The 27326-nt window shown below is 40.1% G+C and overlaps 1 protein-coding gene across 4 annotated transcripts in view; it reads right to left on the reverse strand.

The window, feature by feature from the left end:
• The window catches only part of sptbn2 (spectrin, beta, non-erythrocytic 2), a 53840-nt gene that overhangs the window by 17453 nt on the left and 9061 nt on the right, over positions 1-27326 (reverse strand). For 2 of the 4 annotated variants that reach the window (XM_073479127.1, XM_073479124.1), the window contains exons 2-11: positions 22988-23175; positions 3715-3866; positions 3288-3461; positions 2932-3023; positions 2702-2782; positions 1517-1632; positions 1082-1194; positions 738-925; positions 494-611; positions 109-267 (exon numbers count right to left, since the gene is read on the reverse strand). In XM_073479127.1, coding sequence (XP_073335228.1) covers positions 109-267; positions 494-611; positions 738-925; positions 1082-1194; positions 1517-1632; positions 2702-2782; positions 2932-3023; positions 3288-3461; positions 3715-3866; positions 22988-23144 — 1350 coding nt within the window. In that variant the 5' untranslated portion in view covers positions 23145-23175. Of the gene's footprint in view, positions 1-108; positions 268-493; positions 612-737; positions 926-1081; positions 1195-1516; positions 1633-2701; positions 2783-2931; positions 3024-3287; positions 3462-3714; positions 3867-15930; positions 16532-22987; positions 23176-27326 lie in introns of those variants that run through there. The other 2 variants (XM_073479125.1, XM_073479126.1) reach the window with 2 other exon arrangements.

Consider the following 27326-nt stretch of genomic DNA (forward strand, 5'->3'; position numbering starts at 1 on the left):
AATTACCTTATCACACTAAAACGATTCAGTGTATTCAAGTCAGAAGTAAGAATGCACCTGCAGCCACACATTTATCTTTTTTTGGATAAATCCAATTTCTTTTATTACCTGAGACACCAGCCTCTGGTTCTCACTCAGCCACGTCTCCCTCATGGCAGCCTTGCGGTCGAAACGTGCAGCAAGCATCTCCAGCTTCTCCTGGCGGATCAACTCATTTCTCAGCGCCAGCTCACGTTCATGCTCTGCCTTTTCCAGGCGCTCCCAGGCCTGACACACAAATGAAAACACAGGAAAATAGTAATGGTAATTTTGTGAAACTCAATGAACTTATAGTTGATGATAATCTTGTGTTCTAAGAATACCTTAAAACTAATATGAAAAAAATCCCCTCAAAGCATGCAACAAGCTTCTTATTTAACATATTGATTACATCATATTATGAAACATGGCTTTCACGTTTCTAGATTGAAAACCTTTCCAGAGTAACTCATACCTTATTGATGTCAGAGATGAGTTTGCCCTCTCTTGGCATGTAGACTTTCTGATTGTTTGCTCTCATCTTGCTCTGGATAGTGAAGAGAAGAACCTCCAGATTTCCTTTCTCTGTAAATCTGTGGAAACGGACAACACCTCTGTTTAACTTACTGTACAGGTACACACACGAGATCCTAGTGTTTAACAAGCATTGGTTCATTCACTTGGTTGTTTCTGATGCCTGATAGCTTTCTGATACTCACTTTGGGGGTTTCTCCACAGTCCTGTAGGAGTTGAAAGCCTGGAGCTGGTTCTGCACACCACTCAGTGAGTTAGCTAGCTGCCGATCATTGAGGGTCACTATGGTCTGCTCAATCCACTGCAGCAGCTCTGAGGCCAGTGTCTCATATTTCTCTATCAACTGGTCAGCCTCAATAGCATAGTCGAGTACCTGCAACCAAGAGATTTCTGTGAATGAAACTAGTGGGAAAACACTCAATGTACAGGTGTTCCTCTGTGTATACAGTCTCACACAGACACACAGACACACAGACACACACACACACACACACACACACAGACACACACACACACACACAAGGCTAACCTTGCCAATTCGTTTGCCCTCCACTGCCAGGGCTTTCATCTTGGAGAAGTAATGGTAGTAGGTCGCCACATAGGTAATGATGGACTTTTCATCAGGCTGGTCAACATTAACATCTGGAAAATAAGACAACATGATCCATCTGTACCTGACCTCTTCCACGCCTTTTTTAAATCCACTAAACATAAATTTCAGCATGCACAAACTTTGGCTTTCAAAACAGCCTGAATGAGGAATTTAATCAGTGAATGTTACCATCTCTAGACATGCTTTTTGTGGTGTCAGTGTAGCTGACATGTGATGTAGCCTCGTCTAAGCTTCAATTAATTCCAATAATCCTCCATTCTCTAACACCCATCAATCTGTTTGGGACGAGAGGCACTGGCTTAGTGCCTTGTTGGACAGTGTCAGGCCCTCCGTGTGACTTTAACCACTCACCTTCTGGGTCCAGCAGCTTGGTAAGCCCCAGTTCCTTCTCAGCCACATTGAAAGCATTCTGGAGGTTGTAGTGAGCATTGGACCTCTTCAGGTTGTCGAACTCAATCACGTCAGGTCTGCAGAGGCCGAGGGACAATTATGGTTTTAATAGGAACAGACAGCAGAGGATAACAGGGTGCAAGCAAATGGCAGTATCATTCAGGCTGGCATTCAGCATCACCTTCTTGTGGTGTATAGAAAAATGATTAGCAGTCCACTAAAATATATATCTCTATTTACAGACCAGGCTATGTTAAATAATCCATTGGGTTTAGGTAAAGCCATCTGTATGCAAACAGGCTTTTAATTAATGAATGAAGCAAGCTGCTTCTGCCAATTATTGCTTATTCTTGCCTGAACCTTGTTTTCATTTTGAGCTTACTTAGGCATTAGAGCGGTGCAAAATTGTTTTGTTTTTTGGGGGGAAGGCTTACAGATATTAAAACTTTAACGAGCAATAAGCTCATTCCCAAAAAAATAGGAATAAGGACAACATGGTTATTTTCTCATTGAGGTTCAATCAAGTCTGTATGCATATTCTAATTGCCTGCTGTGGTGTTTGAATAGGGTCCTGTAAAAGGCAGTGTCATGGTTCACATACATATCCCATGGTTCAGTAACTCCAATGAAAGCAGTGTTAGCATTTATGTGTCAGGTATCACTTTGGCATTTCATGTCAAGAACAACACTCTGTTCTATTTAACTTATGAGTTTAGCTCCCACCTTTGGCTTTAAGATCAAAGATTTATTCAAACACAAGGTATTGATAGTACTATTACCAGCAGGGTGTGCAAGTGAGTTGCCAAGCATGGCTCTTCACAGAAAATAAGTGGGTTATTATTTCTGTGATCTAGGTCATCTTTCTCCCTATTTTATTTTCATCCTTTTAGCCATACTGCAGACTGTTGGAAGGATGGGAGGAGTAGGAGGAGACCTAAATAGAAAAGGGGGATGAAAACACCCCAGAGAAGTGATGATGGTGTTGTGACAGGTAGGCAAAGAAAGATAAAAGACAGATACTGGACACCTTTTTGATTTGTAGAATCACTGACAAGAAAAGACCTGTTAATTATAGCCAAGTATATGCCTCACAGGGGACAGTTTAATTGTAGTAGGTAACATCAAGTACAGGAGGAAGTCAATGACCTGTGTTTGTGCACGATGGCATTGAAAGCCAGTCCATCTCTCCAGCTGGTTGTGAAGTTGTGGATGTTGACATTGGGGTATCTGCAGAGGCCAGATCAGAAGTCATTAATCATTAACTCAACAAAGCAAGATTCATCAGTTACTGCTTCAGTAAATCCAGGAATAGCATAACCGGATAAACATATCTTCAACATATTAATAGTGCTTGTTCTCTCCCGCTTCTTTCTCACCCAGCAGTTTTCATTTGGCACCAAAGCAGCAGAGCATCTTTAGCTGATTTTTTCTCCTTGTTATCCTCCGTCTCCACACTGATGTCCTGGATCTGTCAGCAGAACATTTCCTCAGTTTTAACTGAGCCCAGATAATTTTACACAATTCTTTGATGATTAGATCTTGCAATATCATTACTGTAATCTCGTATCTTTTGGTACTTTATACCAAATTTCAGGAAGGGTTAAAAATTCGAGTGAGTCCATGAAGATTTCTGTGAGATTTTCAGGGATTAAGTTTGAAAGAGGGTAAGAAATGTGGCATCTGCACTAAGAGGGAAATTGGCAGAGCACCACAAAGCTCCTCTGGATGTTACCTGGAAGCGAAGGATGATGGTCCAGATGAGACCCAGGGTGAGACGGTGATTCCCATCCACAATGTCATGTGAGCCCATATTTTCTAGATGGACTTTTTGCTCCTTGAGAAACTGCAGGGCTTTGTCAACATTCTCCAGGCAGTGGATACGCATGCGGCCTTTGGTGGGCTTTGGCTGCGGGGAGCAGAAGAAAAATGGTCAACACCCATGTGATCACAACACACATGAGGAGGAAGTGATGGCAGGAATTTAAAAAGAGAAAAACAAGTAGAGGCCGAAGGAGAAGTACTTCATACTGGAAGAAAGAAAGAAAAATGAAGCACATGATTTCTCCTTCCTCCTGACTTGTGGAGCAGGGTGGGGGTCATGCTGTGGGGGCCTGGGTCAGGGTTAGGGAAGGGAAGGGTGGTTTCCATGTGATACTGACCAGCTGTTCTCCTGAGAGCACTTCCAGAAGACGGATAAGCATGCGGCCATCACGCAGGTCAGTATACAAGTCACCGATGCGACAGGTCACTCGGCCTAAGTGAGAGTTTACCCATTTGGTGAAGGTCTTCTTCTGTACTGCTTCACGCTCATCTGCAACAAGGAGAGAGAGGGGCTGAAGTCACATTACACTGATTACAATCAACTTCACATACTGAGTTGTAACTGGGTTCAACAGCATTACTGTCAGGGAATTAAATATTTACAGGGAATCAGTTTTCCTCTATTAAACAAACACCATTGTTGTCAACAACTCTGATCACTCCTCAGAGCAGACAGGTGACAGTAAATCAGAGGGACATAAGCCCTGGTCCTGAGCAGTTCATTTCACAGATAAGCTACGCCATTAAATCTTGAGGATCACTGTATTGACAGCTTAGTGAGAGGTTTTCACTCTTCAGCGTGAAGTTTACCGACGGCTCTGCTCATGTGTGCATTGCTAATTAGCCTAATGATGTGACTTTAGAAGAGATAGTGACAATGCAAATTTGAACATAAAGGCAATGTCATTTAGTTAGCATTTTTGCCGTTTCTTTATTGGAGCAGGACTAAAAAAAGAATCACAATAAATTAAGCTGTAACAGCAGCTCAGACATATGGACCAGGGGAGTAAGAAGCTAATCCTGCTCCGCCACCTAACAAGGTGACCTCATTTCTAGGACACAAGGTCTCCCTGCCTTTTGAAAACACTATTCTAGCTTTGTACTTAATGCAAAGCACCTAACACACAAGCCCACACATAATAACACTGAGGCAGACAGAAAATAGATCAGAGGAGCAGCTCTGCTATAACAAGTTAAGCAAAACAAAGCCTACTTGCAGCAGCATGAAATTAAAATGTGGTGGGGAAGATAAATGTCTGTCTTAAAACAATGCAAAATAGCAGAGTTTTCATATTTTTGTATTCATTATTTTACACACTTCAAATAGCCACAGTTTGAGTAAAGCTGTATTGTTAGTGTTCATTGCACATAGCTCGATATGATAAAAATCATCTTTGATGGTAACTGGTATTGTGCCCTTAAGTGCAATACGCTACACCTTCTCTCCTCATTACACTTCAAAGGAGCTTGGTGTAACAACAACATGAACCCCTACTCCCCCAACTCCATCTTATGTGCTTTAGACGTTGCATCAGAACCAAATTAAAAGGAAGACATATAAGTAATATGAAAGATTGACTAATTTGAACAGAAACTCTCATGTGTCACCCTTTACATGATTATATTATTTTGTTGGTATGACTAACATTAGATCACCAACAACAGTTGCCAAATGTCTTGTTTTACTGAAGGAAACGCAAAGACAGCAGGGTTTGTTTGAAATACCGCACAAATTCAATAATATCAGTATTTCTAAAACACATTTTAAAAAAATAAATAAATAAAAATCACACAGAAGGTAAAGGCAACTACAAGCTACTGTAATGTATGAATGCAACACTATTCATTACTTTCTTTATACTTAAAAACACTGCATCACTGTACAGCACGGGATGTAAACATTAATGCCGCCCTTCTTGGTTTAAGCTGTAAGGTTAGCTGGCTTAATTAGCTAGCCTCTCATCAATAAGCAGATGCACGCTTCCTTTCAGAATGGTAATACAGTAGTTCCTACATGAAACTCCTTAACAAAGTCTATGTATTATCTTGAGCAACCAGGTCATGATTATATGGAAACAGACATTTTTTAAATGTTTTTTTTTGTTTTGGCGCTTTGAGCACAACAAGCTGAGTGCTATCTAGTCCCACAATATTTAAGAGAAGGCAGACATCTCTACTGCTGATATCTTCAAAACTAAGCAACTCACACCAAAACAATCTAGATAGATTGATAGCACAGCAGGTAGGAGGAAAAGTACGTATTTTTTTAATGTGGGGTTTATGAGATTAAGTCACATCGTCAGGACATGTTTCAAGAATTTTCAGATCGTGTTTCAAAAAGGATTTGTTTGCACTGTCAGTAATTGAAATTGGTTTAAGAATAAAACAATATAGCTGTTAGTGTTTCAAAAAGCATTACTGAGCTGACGGTGTATTTAGTTAGTATTTTACAAATTAATTAATACTAAGCGACTCCAAAAAGAGCAAGCACTGTGAGGTGAACAGTTTGGGGTCACCAAAGACAGCATTGTTATGCAATCAACAACTCTACCAACTGTCAGCTAAAACAAGAACAGATTTTGAAATTTAGCACAGGCCTTAGATGGCCTAAGATGGAGTAATGTACCACGCAATATTACACATGACCTGTTGCAAGCTAAAGGTGCTTATTCTATATCTATACTTTAATACTAAAGGTCCTCTTCGGAAATAAGTAATACAGATAGCTACTTGTGGTGATTTACCTTAACAATAAATTAAAAGCAATCTGATATAAAAAGAAAATGTAAACAAATGTTAAAGACTGCCACAACTAATGTTTTTAAACAAGACTAAAATTCTCAACCCTGTACAGCTGTAACCTTTGTATTTTACCTAACTGAAACTCAGGTATTAAAGATACACTGTGGAGTATTTAACCTCTAGTGGCCCTGCGCAGTCATCAACATGCTCACAGGGATGCATAAGTATGCCAGGAGCACCAGGCTGGCACAATACAAATTTCTGTAGAAGCCACACCTGTCAAGTCTAATGTTTTTCCCTGAGATTTTGTGGCCACCTTACAGCCTTGAAATGAAACCACAGGGATTGTCACAAACTAGCTCAGTGATAAAATGCCAATGCACTATATTACTTGCTTTAGTTGCTCGTTTCCAGAGAGCACAGGCACAGCCAAAGTGCACTGGCCAGCAACAGAAGAAGCAATGAAAATTTTCAAATGATATCCAAATGAAGAAGGTTGATAATTGTGTTCAATGTGTGCAACTATGAAGTATCTACTTATTATATCTTACCCTATCCTACGCAGCTCTTATCCTGCTTGAGGGCTTGGCAACACATGCAATTTAGACAAATAGTTCAAGAGCAGCACAATGAGATGGATATGTTACTCACTACTGTAACTATGTAGTCAAACGCAAAGAGATTACAGGTAATAGGTGAAAAATTACACATATACATGAATCAGCATGTCTTATGGCAAAGGTCACAAATATGTGTTTCTAATATCCAGATTCAGAACAGATTTATACTTTAAGTTTTCATGATAGAAACATTTAAAGATGGTTGGCTTTACAAAAATATGTTAATTCAAAGCTGGTGACAGGGCTGACTATAGTCATGATTTACAGGCATATCTGGAGGGCTGAAACTGAGGCAGACACAGGCATTTTTCTGCTATCCCAGCTATCAGCACACTTGTCTCCATGATATGTGTCCCTTTTCCTTGTTTACCTAAACTCATGGATAACAGACAAACGAAAGAGTGTCAAAGCATCACACTCAAATAGCTACCATCATTCAAAATAGCCCTGCCTTATTTTAGCCTTGGTTGGTCCTCTGCATACGGGGATATGGTGCGCTGGTTGTTTGAGATTTTCGGGCCTTGAAATTCTATGCCATTTTCATTTCAGCTTTCAAAACATTACTCACTAGAGCCATCTCTCTCCTGCACCACACTAACAGACTATTCCTAGTGTGCCAGGTGAGATGGAGTGGAGGAGCCTACATTCCTCCTCCTAACACTTGGTCATGTTGTGACAGCACCCAGCACTGAGGAGGAGGCAGTGGGGCAGTGGTCCTAAAGAAGAAATGCTTCTCCCTGGCTGGTGATTCGCTGCTAATAACAAGGCTACTGAACAAGAACACAGACAGACAAACACAGACATCAGTCTCTGACGCGTTTGCTCATTATGGCGAGCAAACACAAACCTGTCATCAGTTGCGGCAATGCTAGATAAGGGCAAAACCGGTGCAGCTGTTTACTCTAACGATGTGACATTTGTGGACATTGCTGTTATTGCATGGGAGGATATGTCAACTATAATGTTTGTATATCCACATCTAAATGGTTTATCGGTTCTTACTAATAATCCTCAAGGTCTGCATCAAGAAGCTTGTTTATTTTGAACGAGGGTACCCTGACGGCTGAAGGTGAGAAAAGATCAGGGACACTGGGCCTCATCTACTGTTTGCTGTCAGATGTCTGAAGTCGCACGTCACACAAAATACCTGAAGAGCCTGCCAACATTGTTACACAATTACACAACGTAGGACAAGATAGAAGAGTAGGAAAATATGAGCTTTAGGAAGCAAGCCTAGTAATTACTAGTATTTCTAAATCATGCATAATCTGAGTTTTTCTGCCAAAAAAAAAATCCCACTGAAATGAATTTTCACACCAGCCTTGTAACATGGACAATTCAAAAGAACAGTTCTCCCACGCCAAAATGCAATGTGCAAAGTCAGGGGCTGCAAGATTTGATAAAACTGCCTTCCATACTTATACTGACATGCCTGCAATCCAGCTCAAAAGAGACATTGGCTGCTCTGAACATAATATGAATCCTAGCAGATATACAGTACACTATATCTTAATGTGTTTTCAATCTATTTTATTTGTTTTTGATATGTTTTGATACAGTTAAAGCATGTTAAAATATTAAAATTGTACTTTACAGTACATGCCTTAAAATCCACCTGGGACTAGAACAGAATGTAATTGTATATAAACTTCACGGAAGAGAGCATTCAAAGTTTGTAAGATTTCCCTGAGGCCCTACCCGCCCTTCTTCAACCTGTTCATGTGCGAGCTAGAAAAACAAGTGATTAGAATTTGTTATGCCCTGTTTTTCTACATTGTTTTCTAATGGCAGATCAGAACTAGTGGTTACAGGCATCATCAAATGTTTCAAACGCATATTTGGGCATGTCCAGTCACTTTGAACATGTTTGTCTCTGGTAGTAAGCTTTAAGTACATGTCAGGGCAGGGAAGTAGAGTGGTTCAGCCAATGCCCTCTCTACTGTTGATGATACTGGGGTTTAGCTTGCTGCTGCTTTTCCTATTTAACCCCCAAACAAACTTTTGCACTGTTGATATCGATGATTATCTGCAGGTAATCCGAGCAAATATGCCGCCAGACATAATCCTGTCTTTGTTGCTCAAAGTGATGTGGATCGTTTTTGGAGATAAAATGGAGACAAATACATAACTCGTACAATTAATCTGTGTGCCAAGGTTCATGGAAAACAACATCATATCTTTGCATGAGAACATACTGTATGCACAGTTTAAGATAAAGAGTCAACTGATCAAAGATCTTTGATATCCAACTTTGTATGTCCCAGGATACAACATGGTTTTCTAAATAAGGGTCAGTGGATGGTTGCATCAAGGTTCAGCAAAACCAATGAGTTGATTGATGCAATGAAATACATCTGAATAAACCACTATGGGTGGCTATGGGTCTTTGCTGTTTGGATCTGTATTTCCTATTGTGTTGTGTTCAATATATTGCCTGTAAAGTGTGCTGTTATAGCTATGAATTTCCTTCAAAAGAGATAAGCTGATCTCAAGAAAATGTAAGTAAAAAAAACAAAGAAACAAAGATTTCAAATGTATTAGGACATATTAGTCTGGATTTTTGAAAAATGCATTTTAATTGTTTTGGTGATGGGACATATTTACCTCCGCTAAGGAGGTTATGTTTTAACCCATGTCAGTTTTTTGTCGGTTGATTGGTTGGTTGGTCGGCATGATTCATAAAAACTACTAAACGGATTTCCACGAAACTTGGATGGAGGATAGGGTGTCTTTCAATATTTCATTAATTTCTCAATGAGTAATGCATGAATCTTGCTGAAAAAACAGGTGTATTTAGGTGGCTGCTATCTATGAGTGAGTACAATTGGATCAAGTAAAGCGGACTGTTGAGCCTTTGGCGGAGGTATTCACTCTACTCAGTGCCATTCTAGTTCAGATATGCAGATGAATTCAAACCATGTGCTGTCAAAAATACCTTATCATAATGCAACTCCTTCATAAAAAAAGCAAGCATGATGTAATTAATTGGAAGGCGTCCTGCTTGCACACAGGGTGATAAGTTTACAACAATTTTGTGTCTGTCTGCCAATAAGACACCAACACGCATTATCAGCTTACTTTTTTCCAGATGCCAGCCATCCATATACATTACATCACATATTCAGCTGTCAGTGACTCCAAAGATAGTTGAAAATCACATTTTTTTCCTCTGTCCTGCTCGTGTCCTCTCAATGAATCCTGCTTCCCTCCACTGTGTTGCATGACACTGCACTTTGGCTCCCAGTGGCGTCACTTCAGCACAGAGGACAAGGAGTGACTCCATCCTTAAATAGCTTACCATAGTAAGCACTTCACACAATAGCAACAAATGCATACTGCAGATTTTGTCCACTTTTCATTTCCCTGAGCACTTGCTCTCAAACACACTGGACTATTGTCTGTGATCGTTTCTTGACTCCCACAGAAAAAGCAATAGTTCTTGCCTCAGCACAGGCCGGTAATTATTAAGTGCTGCTAACAATTTCATCTCATTTCATGTCCTGCCTAGGTCATGCCTTCCTCCAAAGGCATTCCAGGTTCAGTTTCTTGCTGGGTTGAAATGTCCTTGACTGAGTAAACTTTGACATCCTGTGCTTCACCGCACCTTAGATTGCATAATGAGTGCCTCTGGTCACCCCGTCCTCAGAAAGAATGAGTAAACTTCTTCCATCAATCTGTCCGCTTTAATCTGTTTAAATGACCTTCTCTTGGACATTCCCACACAGACAAGATTATGGTATTGTGCCAAAGGGTACAGAGAAAGATCATCAGTGGGAGTCAGCTCTGTTCTTACTTAGCTGGGAGGAACAAAACAAACAAAGCAAAAATATGACAATACATTTTTGTGTTGTACTACAAAATGTTATAGTTTTATTGTAAATTCAGACCATCAATGAAGTTAAACTGAGTGTAAAACTCAGGTTATATAAGAAAAAAACTATAAAAAAGGTTATTGGTGAACAGCTTACCACACGGTGATAGGTGTGTATGTATTATCTAAGTATGGACATTTGACACTTAATATCTGCCATGGTTGACATGTAATTAGGTAAATCTGAATCAAGGTAAAGTATGCCCTGGTATCATAAAGAGGAAATTTCACATTCTTGAATGAATACAGATAAAAGTGTAAACTTTAGATCCATGATTACGTTTACCTTTAATTTACCCTCAGTACAATACAAAAAACACAAACACATACTGTCTTCCTAAAACAATGTCAATACGTATTTGGAAAAGTCCAAATACAGGAGAAAGATTTAAACTTAATTTTATCCAAGAAGCCTGTATAGCTAATGCTAAAATCAGACGGTAAGTTGTCCTAAAGTTGGCATGAATTCTTCTGAATTCTTCTAAATCTGAAACCAAAATCTAAGGCTCAAGAATAAATTTCTCAACCATTGGCTTCTAACTGTTTTGCTGTCTGAGATAACAGAGTAGACCAAAGGTGCTTATTAAAGGAATACCACCCTGCAGCACCCTGAATTTTAGTCTGTTATTTGTCTTTATGAACAATCTATCACAATAAACTCTCAGATAGTCAAAAGCAGCTTGTAAGCTTTGTGGTCAGTAGTTACTATTCTTTATTGACACCAGTGGGTGGGTGGAGCTAAGAGTCAACTATGGCTGCGCTGTGTTTAATTTCAATTTGAATCCTTTTTGGAGATCGTCTTTGCGTCTGTAACTAAATGTCAGACAAATACAACCACAACAAAGGAGATATTACAGACATTTAACAAGACAGTTCTCGCCAACAATCAAGTATTAGGTACAACAAAATGCAAGTGACAAACACACACCTCATATTACCAGGTATTGTTCAACAGAATGTAATACTTCAGAGACACCATGAATAATACAAACAATGAGGACAAACCATCTTAAGAGCACTAGTTGTTGTAGGAGGAGTAGGTCTTTGTAAATGATGTTTCAGCAAAAGAGGGGGAAGTGATATATGAATAATAGTTCACTCCTAATTGGCATATTTCTGTATGAAACACAAAATGCACCATCAGTGCTGCAACCCTAGCCACTGGCATCGATGCTACATGTCTACAGGGCTGTGATCTGTGTGCACAACTAAAGTGAGCAAACTGGTACATAAAGATGCACATGCTTTGACATTTCTCTTCCTGCAAAAGCAGAACTGTCCTTCCTCTGCTTATGACTTTGAAAGTAGGGTTGTGGTAAAACCGCCGTCTTGCCACATGTGGCATGAGTTATTTTTACTCTTTTAACAGTTTGAAGTTACAAGTATAGAAAGGCAATGTGTTTTGCCCAACTCTGACAGGTTGGTTCATACAATGGCAAAAAGTGACATGGTAAATAAGAAGGCAATCTCTACAGTGAGGTCCTCTTTTCCTTTCTGAAAGCAGTGAAGGCACTGAGCATGCCCTTCAGGTCATGCACCTCTGCGCCATCTGCAGCTGTGGCTGATAATGGGGAAGATAGGGGAAGGGGGGGGGGGACTGGCCAAGGCCAATCCCATGAGAAATGAGACAGAAACAGGCCCCTCTCAGCCATAACATCTGGATACAAAAAGGGTGTGAAATGTCAACAAGACAATAATTGTCCTCAAGCCTCCAAAACTGCACCTTGTTGTTACCCCTCCAAGTAGGAAACTGTCAATATTAGTAAAACTGTACAAACAAAAAGGCATTGTGTGTGTGTGTGTGTGTGTGTGTGTGTGTGCGCGTGTGCGTGTGTGTGTGTGTGTGTGTGTGTGTGGGTGTGTGTGTGTGAGCAAGGTAATGTGACTCTGAGTTACAGCTGGAGGCCACTGAAGTCAGAGCCTTCACTAAGAGTGTTAGAAATATTAAGTTACAACAGTCGATTCATGGTGTGCTACTAAACTTGAAACTTGACCGAAAAGGCAAATGCTGCTCTTCCAGTTTCAATTCAAATGCTTAAATAAAGCATCAGGACAAGAATGCTTCTGACCAAGATAGCTAAGAATTCACTGTGAGGAAATAAAAAATAGCCTTGGTCACTTCTTTGCTGAGATTTGACTTTACAGACTAAAATTTCTGAACTTAATTACCTGAGGGAAAAAAATCTGTAGAGGTAGATTGATGTAACTAAACACTACAATGGGAAATAAGTCAGTACAATAAACATCTAAAATTCTCTCACTTCTTCTGTGTATGTTAAGGGTGTTTTAAAGACCCTAAAGGTAAAAAAAAACTTCCATCTATTTGAATAAAGCCATACTGCTAACACCTGGTGAGTGTCAGTGCAAATTAAAGTCCACAGCAGTTGTTAGTACAGGTAGCCAAGGCAGTGACCCTTTGGACCAGGACCCTGTAGTCTAACCTAACACACTGTATTTATCTCTGAACCAGGATGACAAACCAAACTTACAATGTATTTATCTTGGCACCAAGATAAATAAGTGTCATGCAGTATGAACTTTTACACTGTGTTTCTCTTAACACAAGAGACGCAGTAAGATTGCATAATATAATGTTCATACAGTACTATGATTTGGGCTACAAGAAAATCCCATAGCTAGAAATAAGCTGTTTATTCTCCTAACTGATCATGAATCATTTAATGGGTTAAAGTATGATGTGAACGCGGGCCAAAAAAGAAAAGCTATTAAAAAAACAGCAACTGTCCCTCCATCTGTCAATAGAGGCTGTTCTGTGGCACAAAGATGAAGGGTTTTTTTCCTCTTCCCTGAATTTAACCATGTGGCCTGGTGTTTCATTAAACTCGTCTCCCTTGGCCATAGTTATTTAGTGACTCAGTTTATACATTAGCTGTTAGACATCATTTACTACTGAGTCAGGTAATGCTAGATGTGTTCAGTGGTTTCATGACTGCTATGAGACCTGAAAATCTGTCGTTCCAACCACAAGTCCCTTTGTTGTTCAGATCTTTACATGGAAATCAAATGCATGGTTGAGGTCAAATTTTAGTCAGAAAATAAAAGCTAGCAACCACTGACCTTGCGCAAACTTTAACAAAAATGTCAAAGTAATACAAATACAACATACTTTCATATATGTACAAAACTGTTTTGGGAATGCTTCCATTTTGTGTGAAGAGGTGGTAAAATGACACCAAAACTATGCATGTGCACATCTTTTTCTTCATCATTCCAGCAGACATCATGGTCTAACACAGGTAGGGAGGGAGTGAGTGACACAAGGAATGAGCCTCAAGGGTAGCCAAACTGGAAATACAAGTGGCTGTTGCCAAGATGTGTTTGTGCATCTGAGTATGTGCGCGTGTGAGTATATTTACAGCAAACTCCACCCAGAACATATCCATGCAAGGAGATAAGCAAAAAAAGAACATAAGGAGTAAAGTATGACAAATAAATGTGTTTGTAATCCTGATTCCCTTGATTCCATATATTTAGAAACTGAGTTCTGGTCAGAGTACTGGTCGGAATTCATTTCACAATATTATTGTTGTAGGGAAGTGTGAATAATTCCTGTCAGCACAATTTTGGTGACTGATCCCTGACCCCAAAAATTACACAATGAGTGAAAGGTTTTCCAACCTGACAAGTTGAAAACCACGTGTATATATGTACCCTTAGCTTCTTTGTGCGTGAGGCTGCTCTGTTGAATCTCACAATGTTGTAAATCTTGTACTTGAGACAGTATCTTTTCTGTGGCTCTTATCTATAGTCTAGAGCACTGGTGCTGTCAGTGTGGTGAAGGTAAAGACATTTTTTATTCAGGCATCACGTCACAAAGATACACGTAGGACTGGGGAATATATCAATGTTACATAGTTATTGTGATATGCACTGGTTTTAAAAGCTGCATTACAATAAAGTGATGTATTTTTCTGAACTTACTGACTGTTCTACTTGTTCTAATATTTTCCTTTACCTACTTATTCATTATATCCACATTACTGATGATTATTTATCAAAAATCTCATTGTGTTAATGTGATAGTACCAACAGCCATCCCTACAATTTTGTCATACTGATACTGAGATATATAACGTGTATGTCAACATAGCCTAAAAATATTGTTAAATTATTTTAAGGCCACATCGCCCAACACTACATGTTTTTTCAGCCAATATCTCCCTCATTGGCAATGAAAATATTGCTTAATATGGGTGGTGAAATATTATTGGTCCACTACAAGAATGTAAAACATGTAAAACTAGCAGAATGCCCCTCCAGTACACTCTATGACAGCTCTCCATTTCAGAGAGCTACCAGGGAGGGACCAGAAGCTAGCAAAACACTGTGATCTTCATGCACACCACTGACTAACAGCCAGTTTCATTCACTACAGCACATACATGCTCAGCTACTGCAAATACTTGTGGGTTGTGGCTGAGGGGTCTAAAGCTCACAGGAACAGGCCGCATGATAAAACAAGAGTTCTAATAGATACACGTGGTGATCACACAAAACTAGAATAATAACATTTGAAAGTCACACCTCGAAGGGTTTTTTCAAATAATTTCTTACTGCCGTTTGACACAAGCATTTACAGACGTTATTTAGAAGAAACTGACAGATTTGGGAGTACTAGCATTCCCATGAAATTAATCATTTCAGTTATAGGAGGGAATTGAACTTTAGTTACCATATAATTTCTCAAGTCCTATGCCACAACCACTGGTCACTGTGATTTCTGTTTGCAGGACCTCACAGACCTCACAGGCTTTAGCCAGAGACAGAGCCGTGCATTGTAATAAGATAAGAAAGGACAGGTGGCCCAGTGATCAGGTGCCAGACCGCCTTTCTGCTTTAGAGCTGAGATGAAGCCTACCGTGCATTTACTATGGCTCCCCTCGACTCTCTCCACATTAAGCTCTGAAATAGTACAGACTTGAGGAGTCTCTTCAACCTCTCATAGGTGATCATTTATGTGAAGATATGCGGAGCTATTAGGAGACTCATTTACAGGCAAAAGCACCTGCTGAAGGACTACATCCAGAGAGAGCCAAATAGTCCACTTCTACTTTATATTTTCTGTTTCAGCAAACTCTTGGACGGTCTTATCCATAACTTTTAACCTTAACAACTGTTTCCATAAGCCACACACCAAAGAACATGAGACTCTAATCTGTGACGTCAATAGGACAACTGTATATTCAAATATATTGGCTTAGCTTAGCCGATATATTCTTACCAAACAAACCATATAATACATGTATATTATAAATGGAATTCCCCTTCCAACCAAATCGACAGGTCAGTATGACTCTTACCTTGCAGCTGTTTAAACCGTCCTTCCAGGATGTTTGAGTATTGCACCTGATTAACAAATGCTGCTGGGGACAAGCAGGGCTCTCTGTCCCTGTGTTCCCACTCCATGGTCTATTTTCTGAATGTCGAAATATTCCTCTCAGACACAGAATGAATGGAAGTTCTCCTGCATAGCACAGTAGAGGAAAAATGTCCCACTAAAAGTGTATCAAATCCTTTAGAAGGTTTCCCGGAAGAAAAAAGTTTTGTATATCCAAAATGCCTCGGGTATCCTCCCTCAATGCTGTGCTACAAGCTTCAAAAATGTTGCCGCCTGTTCTCTTCTTCATCTACCGTATGTCCCACCTTGTCCAATGAAAACACAGCAGTGAGTGCATGGGTAGTGGATTTTTTCAATGAATCATTTCAAACAAAACTGAAGAACAAAATGTTCTCAAGTTTCACCTCCTCCTGTGAAGAATTTCACCACACTTGTGGCCTCTGAGCAAAGTGAAAACTTTTTGTTGCACTCCCTCGTGGTTCTAAAAGGAAAAGGAACACTGGCTACTCCTTCCCTCCAAACTCTGAACACGCATTTGCTGGAGCAGAGCACAGCAGAGCAGGGCAGAGCAGGCTAACCGGCTGCGGTCGGATAGCTGTGTAAACAAAGCCTGCTGTGCCGTCTGAAAATCATGTCATTTGCATAAGGTGTGTTTGAGGGAGGAGCACAAAGGAAGAATATGGTGGAGAGATGAAGGGTGGGAGGAGGTGTAGAGGTGGACTAAACCATTAGAGTTCCCTGCTCAGTGTAGCTTGAGGCGGATTATTCAACTCCACCTTAATTCCATGGAGCCCTGGGGTGTGGCCTGCCAAGAAGGTGTATCACCAAAGTCTCCATAAGATTGCCTCTTCTTATCCTGTTCTCTCGCTGCATGGTTCCTTCTTATTTCTATCACTCTCTAAGACAACACATTTGATCTCCCTTTTTCTGTTCACCAGGTCTGCTGTATGATAAGGCGTTAAGACAGGAAGGAAGTTGTTGAGTCAGTCTCAGCAACACGACAAGCTCTTTCCTGCCTGAACAAGATTTGAAATTGTGAACTTGTGTGTCTGCTTGTCGTGCAGATGGGTATAGTGAATGTGGGGGTGGATGTGAATCATTACCTGTCTAAAATAATTATAGAACTTCACTGTATCAACACATTTTTTGTCTCACTAGATTAGGGAGAAATATAGAACTAATGTCTGACAATCCTTGTTAAGGAAACAGTATTTAGGGCCCGAGCAGTGAAACTGCAAGGTCCCTATTGTTTTTCGAATGATTATTATTATTATTTTTTTCCCTCCCAAATGATCGCATTTTTCACTGCCTGAACATACCCCAAAACTCATCAAACTTGGAATATAGATCAGACCTGGCGAAAAATTTTATAATCTGTTGTCATTGTGAATTTTGAGCACTAGGTGGCGCTATAATTAAGGAAAGTCTGTTTTGGCTAATAACTCCCACATACTTTGTCGCACATTCAAAAACCTTATATCCACGCGTTAGGTGAATCTTGCTGAATCTCCTGATATAGGCCACGCCCATTTCCGCCTACCGTTTTTTTTCGCTAGCTCGCGAAATGTCGAAAACCTACTTTTTCGAACTCCTCCCAGGCAATTTCACCAATTTGCACAAAACTTTGCACACAGCATCTGTGAACCCTTCTGACAAAAAGTTATTAAAAGAATTTTGATATTCCAAAGAATACTCAAGTTATTAAATAACAACTTCCTGTAGATTACAGTTAAAACAGGAAGTGTTGCATATCTCCACATTGGTGTGTCCAAATGACGTGAAACTCAGGATACTACTTCCGCATGAGCCCCTCAGGCTCTGTACAAAATCTTCGCCCATGACCACTAGGTGGCGCTCTTTAAATTGAAGTATTTTATATCTCCACATCAGTTGGTCAGATTGACGCCAAACTTGGTATACTCATTGCCACTGCCCTCCTGAGGACAGCTGACAAAGGGGTTACAGATCTGACACTAGGTGGCGCTCTGGTGGCAGTTTCTTTTTATATTTGGCACTGTGCCCACACCATAACACTTATGGATATGAAATTCATAGGGGTGGTATAGACCGGCCCCTGTAACTCACACACCAAAAATGACCAGCAGGTGGCGCTATTATCAAGAAAAAACGTTTTTTGCTAATTACTCCCACATAATATGGTGCACATTGTTAAACATTATATCTATATGTTCCCTGAATACAGCCGAACCGTGTGATGTAGGCCACACCCACGTTCGCACTGAATTTCCATTTGCAAATTCGCCAAATGTCGCAAACCTACTTTTTCGAACTCCTCCCAGGCAATTTTTCCAATTTGCACCAAACTTTGCACGCAGCATCTCTGGACCCTCCTGACAAAAAGTTATTAAAAGAAATGTGCTAGTCCACAGAACGCCCAAAATATAAAACAACAATTTCCTGCGCATTGTGGTCAAACAGACATTCTTGTGTATCTTGATGAAATACAGTCCGATGAACACAAAACTTTTGGCAATTGTGTTCCATGGCACGATGAGCATTTCTACAAAATTTCGTGCAAATCGACCAATAGGTGGCGCTTTTATTGCTAAATGACGAAATGACAGCTTCACTGCCTTCACTTTCATTTCCTCAATGGAAGTTGTTGCAAGTACAAGCCCCGACAGCAGCATGTCACGACAGCAGCATGTAACGACGGCAGCATGTAACGACGGCAGCATGCCGCGACGGCAGCACGCCCCGACCCGCGTGGACTGTGAGGGCCCGTTCATCGCTGCTTGCAGCTTTAATTCATATTGGCTTTTTAAATGTTTAATCGGGTAGATTTTTCCCCCCACTGTCAAATTAACTGATTGTTTGTAAACACTGGAGGAAAAATGGACTTGCTGTGATTTGAAAGTTGCACAATAATTATTTCCCTCCATCACTGAATAAAGGACTGTCATATCATAGAAACAGTAATTACAGCCTTTTTGGGCACACTTGACATTCAAGTTAGTTTATGTGGATGATTAATAATGGCTCTGCTTCATAATGCAGCACTAATAATAAAGCAGTATTTATTCAAATCTGTGTAATATGCACCAAGATAACTATCAGCATAAACTAAGCATTCTGAGGAAATTACAAATCTATTTTGAAAGTAAAGAATGAAATTACTTATTCGTTGGAAGGTTTACTCTTTCTTGCAGCTGCCAATTAGCAGTAAGGCAAAGTGAAAGATGTACTAAATGCCAGTGTGTGCCAAAGTTACACAAGACTGTTAACACAGGGAGGACTAAGGTCACAGCCTTTTTTAGTTTGGTCAGGGGGCAGTGGTAAAAAAGGTCTGGTCGTTTTTTTGATCTGTGTTTGTCCTGATGAGCAGGGAGCATCTGGATGGGTCTCATTAGAGGACCAAATGCCCCAGGCCTTCTGCGACTGGGTGTTTATGGAGGGGGACTGGACTAATGAGATCCAAAGAGAACACACTTCCGTCTGAGGAACAGAGGCTATGCTTTGGACACATGCAGAGTGGAATGAAGGGCAGAGAACTGGTAAACCTCAGTAATGGCCGTTTAAAATCCCATTGGGCATATATGGAACATCACAAACCCAATTAATATGATAGGCAGATGTGTTGGCAGCTTTGTGTGTCTGGCATATGCGTTATCAACTATCATGATAAGGCAATTTCCTCCCTACACAACCCATCAGTCATTTTGATATACTGATAAATGAACGTAGGCTAGGATTAACAGTTATCTTCTGAATCGTGTGAAATATGAAAACAAACGGTGAGAAAATTTGCCAAAGGGAGGTGTGGGAAAACTGCTGCATTGAGCAACTTGAAATTAATGATAATTAATGGTGGTCTGGCGTGGTGAAAGAACACAGACGAGAAAGAGCAAAAAGATAGAACCTGCTGGGGGAGTTAACACTGCCAGAGGGAGAAAGGAGAAGTCTATTGCTGAGCATGTACATTTTATCCATCCTACAGCACAACCCCTTCTGAGGACCCGGGGGAGGGCTGAAGTCTGGACCATACTGCAAATGCTGGCAGTAAATATCTAATGTGAAGTGGAATCCCCCTGGAGCTAGTGGTCAAATGTGAGAGAGTGAATTGCTATGATATTCTATTACCCATGGTCTGTATATTAATTGTTGGTTTCCAGATTTAAATGATTTTGTCACATCTATCATAATGATGTGCAGTGAAGGATAACAGTCTTAATAAAAGACATATGGATGCTTTTTGTGAAGTGCAAAAGCCATGGTCTTTCTTGGAAGTTTCCACAAGTAAATACATGTAACTGTTTGAGTGTGAAGCTCTGTTTGAGTTGCTTAAAAAGAAAAATGCTAATTTGCACAGCTTGTCTTGCTACCTCACACAGTACAGGAGAGCAGATAAGTGGTTATTTAAGCAAATTAACACAGTAAAACAAGTGACACCCAGAGTAAAATGTTTCTAACAGACCGGAAAGGGTGTAAGAGGTGTGAACCAGGAAATGAGGTGATCATGTGTCAGGGAGAAAAGCAGAGAGAGTTTCACTGAGATATAGGAGCGTAAGTAAGTAGCAGCTTACATTATGCAAAAGGTCTTGACATTTTAGGGATAAGTTGTAAGAGGTGGGCAGGAGCAGCGCCTTGGGGGAAATAGCCGCTGCAGCATGTCAAAGAATGTGCACATCAAGCCCACACTTGTCAGACGGAGATGGTATCACTGGTATTCTCAAAGGAGCGCACACACACATCACCATAATTATATGACAGCCAGATACAGAATGTCTTTAAATACAGTACAACCCAGGATACAGGCGACACCCAAATGTGTTTCTGTTGGCACGAGGAAATGAGTCAGGCTGTATTTGTAAGTGAAATTAGGGTTTATCTTTCAGAAATACTTTGAATACAGCGGTGCTCAAAGATCAGCAGAGCATGTGGTTTTTGCTGCCTGCCTGCATGCATGCGTGCGTGCGTGCGTGCCTGACTGCCTGTTGCTCCCCTCTGCTGGGTCCTTCATGATACTGCAACTTATTTTGACTATGACAATAGAGACTTTATCTGTAGCATGTTCGGGTTCAGCAATATACCTTTTCTAAGGTACACCGTGGTATGAAAACCAACGATTATCATAACCTGGTGCATTTGCCTATTTCAGGTACTGAATTTTAGCATATTAGTATTATCAAATACATATGCATATATTTTAAGTTAAATCAAGTTTCATGTCCTTCAGGACAAAATATTTTGTTAAATTATAATATTGTTTTCATTACTGTAAGGGTCATTGTAACTGATAATAATAACAGCATAATACCATATACCATGATACTGTTAAACTGGGATTTTTTTCTGAGAAGTTTATCGTACCTTAAAAATCCCATACCATTGCAACCCTAACACAAATTGAATCCAGGAAGCCACAGGGTAGTTAAATGAACACACATGAGCACACACACTTGATGTACTACAACAAATAGAGCAATCGGGATTTTCACCTGGGTCACTTTAGTTGGGAGCATCCAACGGGACATGCTGGAGAGAGAATGCAGCCTCCTCATTCATTTTAGTAAGACCACTGCTTAGGCACAACATGGGTTCCAATGTAAAGGCCTCCATCATAACTAAAGTTAAACCTGCATACACACTGTACAGTCATGTAATGGTTATTTTTTGAAAATAAATCACTATTAGGCACATTTTACATGGTTTGAATGATGCCATAATCTCATCACCTCATTCCATCACTTCTTTTTGCTCTTTGGTGAATTGACTACACAGGTGCCTGGCTTTGTCCTCCTTTTTGGAAGTATTTCTGTCTTGCCCTATAAAGACAGAATTGTGCCTTTTGGGAGTGAAAAGAATAAAGTTTGTTCCGCAGTCTACAGTCTAATTAGATTTGTGCAACCTACTGTTAGTCTACAATTGTATCTATAAATGTCATCTGTTACCAGATTGGCCTAAATATAAGACAATGTTGTCTATGATGATTATATTTGAAAAAAGGGGGTGTGCTGGATTATTCTTAAGAATTAGAAAATTCACAACTGCAGAAAAGATTTCCAAACAACATTTTTAATCAGGCCTTCCAGAAACTACACAATGTCATCATCTTGAATGTGAGACTATGTGGATATTATGACACAAAATTGCATTTTAAATCAGTATGCTCTCACAGTAATATGAATTTGTTTGATGGAGCCCAAACTTATTACTGAATTTTGCTGATTGTGTCTTTGACTTGTATTTGATAGTATACTTTTTAAGTCTTTTGATTGTATTGAAATTATCATAACAGCATCATACTGTTCAGCTCAGCAGGATTTATTGGACCCAGCAGTGCAATTTTTCCATCAATTATAGTTAATGGTTTGATAATGAGCTTATTTTGCCTATTTCATTTTCCAGCTCACTGTAACTTTGTGGTGTAGACTGCTGCACTCACTCACATACCATTGTATTTATTGCAAAAAAGTAAAATAGCCTCTATTTTCATGCTTTTCTTTTCCAATAAATTATTTCATACATGTGGGTTTATACAGTAAGATATGCAGGTTGGACTGTGACCACCACCTGATGGACCTGATAACATACCTTCTATGGTTACAAAAGGGACTCCTAATCAGTGAATTACCCAACAAACTACAGAAGTAGTCCTGCTGAACATCAAGGGACTAAGTGCGAAAGTGAGTCTTGAAAAATTGCAGTATCATAAACACCTTCAAGATAATCCAATCCAACATAACAACACTACTAGTATTTGACTCAAAAATCACCATAGAGCTGTATCAGCACTCAAAGATAGTTCTTTGGGATATTGGATTGTACAGGTGTACCTTCTATACTTGTAACTCGGCATATGAGGGACTACAAAGGCAAAACTCGATTATCTCAGGTCTCAAATGATTTTCTTTTGCAGTGTTTCAAATGTGACTAAAGAATAATGTTTCAAAATGAACCAAATGTGTGGCAATCATTATCATACATCGACAGCACACACTGTTGCATGTTGACACCCTGCAAGCATATACATTGGCAGGGCCTGAAGTGTAGCATACCTGCAAGAGCTTTGATGCGTGAGCGTTCGAAGAGGCGTGCTGAACTGTTCTCATTATCCCAGTCAGTCTCTGCTGCCAGGTCCCAGCGGTTGTTGATATCATTATACTGCTGCTGGATCTCCAAGCTGTCAAAGTCTGTTGGCGAGATGGTGCTCATGGTGTCCGGGCTGGAGGAAAACACATTCAACCTACAATTCAGATACAGACGCAAAAAAGCATCCAAAGTTAGTGCGTGCAGAAAAAGGAGACATTGCCTGATACTAGAAGCCACCTAAGACTGACCCTTAAAATGTTTGCGAACCAGTGTTTGGAAATTCAGTTTAGGAAGTGAGCGTTATTCTATTTCATCAGCAGCCAGATGATGTACTGTAACATACATCACCCGCACTTTCACAGCTCACAGCCTCACAGCAACACTTGAGTTTTATGTCCTCAAATGACAGCCATATGCAAATAGCAGCTTAGACAGTACAACTGCCAGAGTGTGTAATGAGATAAAATGTTTGAGATAAGTTCAGCAACTGTCACGAAGTCGTAAAGTTAGTCAACCAGTAATTGAACATAACCGCTCCTGTAAGCCAGGGCAACTCTTGTAATCTCATTTTAGCCTGAGTGTCGATGGAAGAAACGAGCTTAATCTACACTGATTAGATCTTAACGTGCACAGTTGCAGAATCTGTAAATCTACCACACACATGTACACGCGCACACACAATGCGAAACCTAGCAAGACAAACCAATGCACACAAACTCTGTACAAACACAAGCACAACAGTATCACACAAGACACAGAATGTTGATAACTCAACAAGAAGTGACATTCACTGGCTTTCTCACTCAGCTTGAACAGTCAAAAAGCTTGGACCTACCTGTCTGTTAACTGGTAAGGAGTCACTAGGGGGGGAGATCATCTAATCTATTTCACAACATTACAATAACCAAAAACGCAGACAAAAGATAGCTCACGTTAGAATATTGAGTTTTCTGATAAATAATCATCAGTAATATAGATATAATGACTAATGCAAGTATTAAAACTGGTAGAGCAGTCAGGTAAGTTCAGAAAATTACATCACTTTACTGTTATGCAGCCTTTAAAATCAGGAAAAGACAACACTTATGCCACATCACAATTTAACAATATCCAAAATCACAGCATAAAGACAGTCTCATTCTCATTTCGCGATAACGATATAATATTAATATATTGCCCAGCCTTAGCTGGCAGAATATATGATACAAATAATATGGGGACCTGCTCATCAAAAACATTTCCCTACTAGTGGTCAGAAACCCACAGAACAAAAGACTTTGTTTATTCTCATTCCCCGTCCTTGTACTCACTGCTAGCCATGCAACATCCTTCCTATCCTGCATGTTTGTACAAACTCAGCATCCAGTTATAATAACAAAGGTACCCTCATATGGCAACAATCAATACTTCATAAACAAGGAGGTCAATCCCACCCCCTTTCTCCAACTGGCTGAGTCTCTGTATATCGCAGAGAGATTTAACTTGAGCCAGAAGCAAATCCATGTTGTCCTTTTTATTTATTTTAATGGTGTGTGAAAATTATTCAAAAGGAGCTGGGCACAAACTCTAGTATGGATGTATGTAACATCCATAAATTTGCTACTATAAAAAACATGCAGGACAGCGTCCACAATAAATTCAGTTTATCCCATTGTAATATTCTGTCAAATGACTCTTACACTCTGATATAAATATACTAACTCTGACTAGATTTGCTATTACATCACAGCTCAAATTTGTTGTAATTTGTTGACGATTTCACGGTTTAAAAACACTAACTGCACATGACCAGACAGATCCTTTGCTTCATATTACACACTGACACTCAATGGGGGACCCACGTGGAGCTTAAACCCCCCACCAGAGGGACCCATTAACTAACTGTGGCCATTTGTTTAAGAGCATTAATAGACAATGGATTAATAGATGAGGATGAGTCGTCAGTTTGCTAATACCTGTTAGTTTATCTTTTGTTGTGTCTAGCAGCTGTGGAAGATAGATGAGAGAGAGGGACGGTGGTAGAAAAATGTTGGGGTGTTGGAGGATGTACTTCTAACTCTGTTATGATTCAACTCATTCATTTAATGCATTGAAACTGCAGTCCTCACATTACCCTTCATGTGGCCTGGGGAGTTTTAGTTTAGTCTATTAGTGAGAGGATGGAGAGAAGAGATTCCAGGGAACAAACAAGGTGGTCCTGTAGAGGAGATTAAGCAGGCCAGCCAGGCAACAACATCACACATTAATGAGGTAATGAATTCATTCCGTTTTTCTCCTCGAGGTGTGACTGAAGAACACTTGGATGAGTCATGTCATGCTAAGTCAATGCAGCCTCTAAATCAAACCTAGGAATCAATAACAGACAGCTGCCAGAACCAATACCTATCAATACTGTGCACTACCAGTGTACCGTGGACGGCCAGGTTGGGCCCATGTATATTCCCTGCATCAATTAGTGCAAAAAAACATTAAAAATAGACAGGCAATAGCATCATAGAGGGGGGACTGAGGTGCCGCAGGTTTAAAAAGCCTAACTTCAATGTAAAATGCTCGGCTCCCTTATCTCAAACATCCTTTTGATTAAAACACTGTGTTCTGCAAGGAGACAGCTCAGTAACAGTAATTATCTGCAGCTGTATAGCATTGGGGGTGGTTAATGTGTCACTGAGCCTTATTATTAGTGTTTATTTTTTTATTCTGGCCATTTAGTATTCATTGGATAGTTTACTGGCAAGAGAAAGAGGGAGATGAGATGCAACAAAAGTCCATAACCAGAGTCTAACCAGTTGTGCAATTGTATGGTATGCTGTTTAGATCCATTAAGCCACCAGGAAGCATTGGGTTGTGTCATTTTAGTATGATTTTATCAACCTGAGATGCTGAGATTTTGTTGGAGTCATGCATAGTAAACTCTGCTATATAGTACACCAGCTACTTGTATAGAAATAGAATATGTAAAAAAGATTTTTTTAAAAACACAAATTAAAAATAGTCTTTCACATAGAAATGTATTTTCTTCTTACACTTTTTTGAATCTTTAGACATTGACATCAAATGTCACTGATTGTTTCAGGTTCTTAATCAACAGACCATGGCACTATCCATTATCCCAACCCATTACCTAAGTATCTATCTATCTACCTATCTATCTAAAATACGCCTTACTATTGTTAAGTCAAACAAGTCATTCTAGCTATAAAAAAATAAAACAAAAGCTTGGCAAATCCTATTAGTAGCAGATTAAGAAGTGGCTGGGAATAGAAACTAAAGGCAGGGATTACAGAAGAAGGCAGAACAACACCTCCACACTGGCCCCCGACCTGTCACCTCCCCACTCACTGGCACCCCAGGAGTTGGCTGATTCCTTGAGTCCATTGAGTATGTGTGTAGGCAGTAAGTATGTTTATTACTGTGTCCCTCATTCATAGGTGGGATATTCTCTCAAATACAATAATCACACAGTCAGATCATAAACATCAATTGTGACAACTGTCACCCTTTTCAGTAGTGACCTCCTCACTATGTCATTATGTCAAATTATGGGGCGAATTAAAAAAGAAATCGAGAAAAACCCCAGTCAGGCCTACATGTAGCTTATGGTGGTGTGTTGCTGCTTACAAAGAGCTAAGTGGTAAGATTTATATGCGGCTTAAATAACCAAAACGTCACAGCATGGTAGCAAGAGCCACAAAGAGGTCACACAATCCAGGACAGGCCTGGCAGCGATGAAGTCTGTGACAGTCTGTTTGTGGGAGTGGACCAGGGTGGGGGCTGGATGGGGGCAGGACCAGTGAGGTCACAAGAGTCTGGCTGTGGCAAATGCAGGGCAATCCTCCCCCTTGTTGTGGGTAGGAAGAGGCTCGGCTCAGTGTCTGCACTAATCGCTCCTCAATGGATCAGACATACAATCCCCTGACCTACTATGATACAACCTACTGTACACATCCTCCCACACACACACACACACACACACACACGAACACACAACAGTGTGGCATGAAAAACACACATGCAAGTTGAGCTGACCTATTACACCCCCACCATCAACCCCCTCACACACAGTGCACTTCAAAAAGCCACACACACATACAAATGCACCCACTCAGCATGTAACCATATAGTGTATGAGTATTCGGCACACAAAATGGGTCGCTTCAACACCTACAATCATGCTAGCCTTAGTGCTGTACAATTGCCTCCACTTAGTCCAGAGACAAACTAAATCAGAGACAGAAAAGAACCCCTAAATTGTAAAAACTCTGCAAAGGTAAAAGGCATAATGAGCTTTTTAAGTCCATGTTTCTA

Source organism: Pagrus major, chromosome 13 (genome assembly GCF_040436345.1).
Source record: "Pagrus major chromosome 13, Pma_NU_1.0".
In the NCBI taxonomy this organism is placed as follows: domain Eukaryota; kingdom Metazoa; phylum Chordata; class Actinopteri; order Spariformes; family Sparidae; genus Pagrus; species Pagrus major.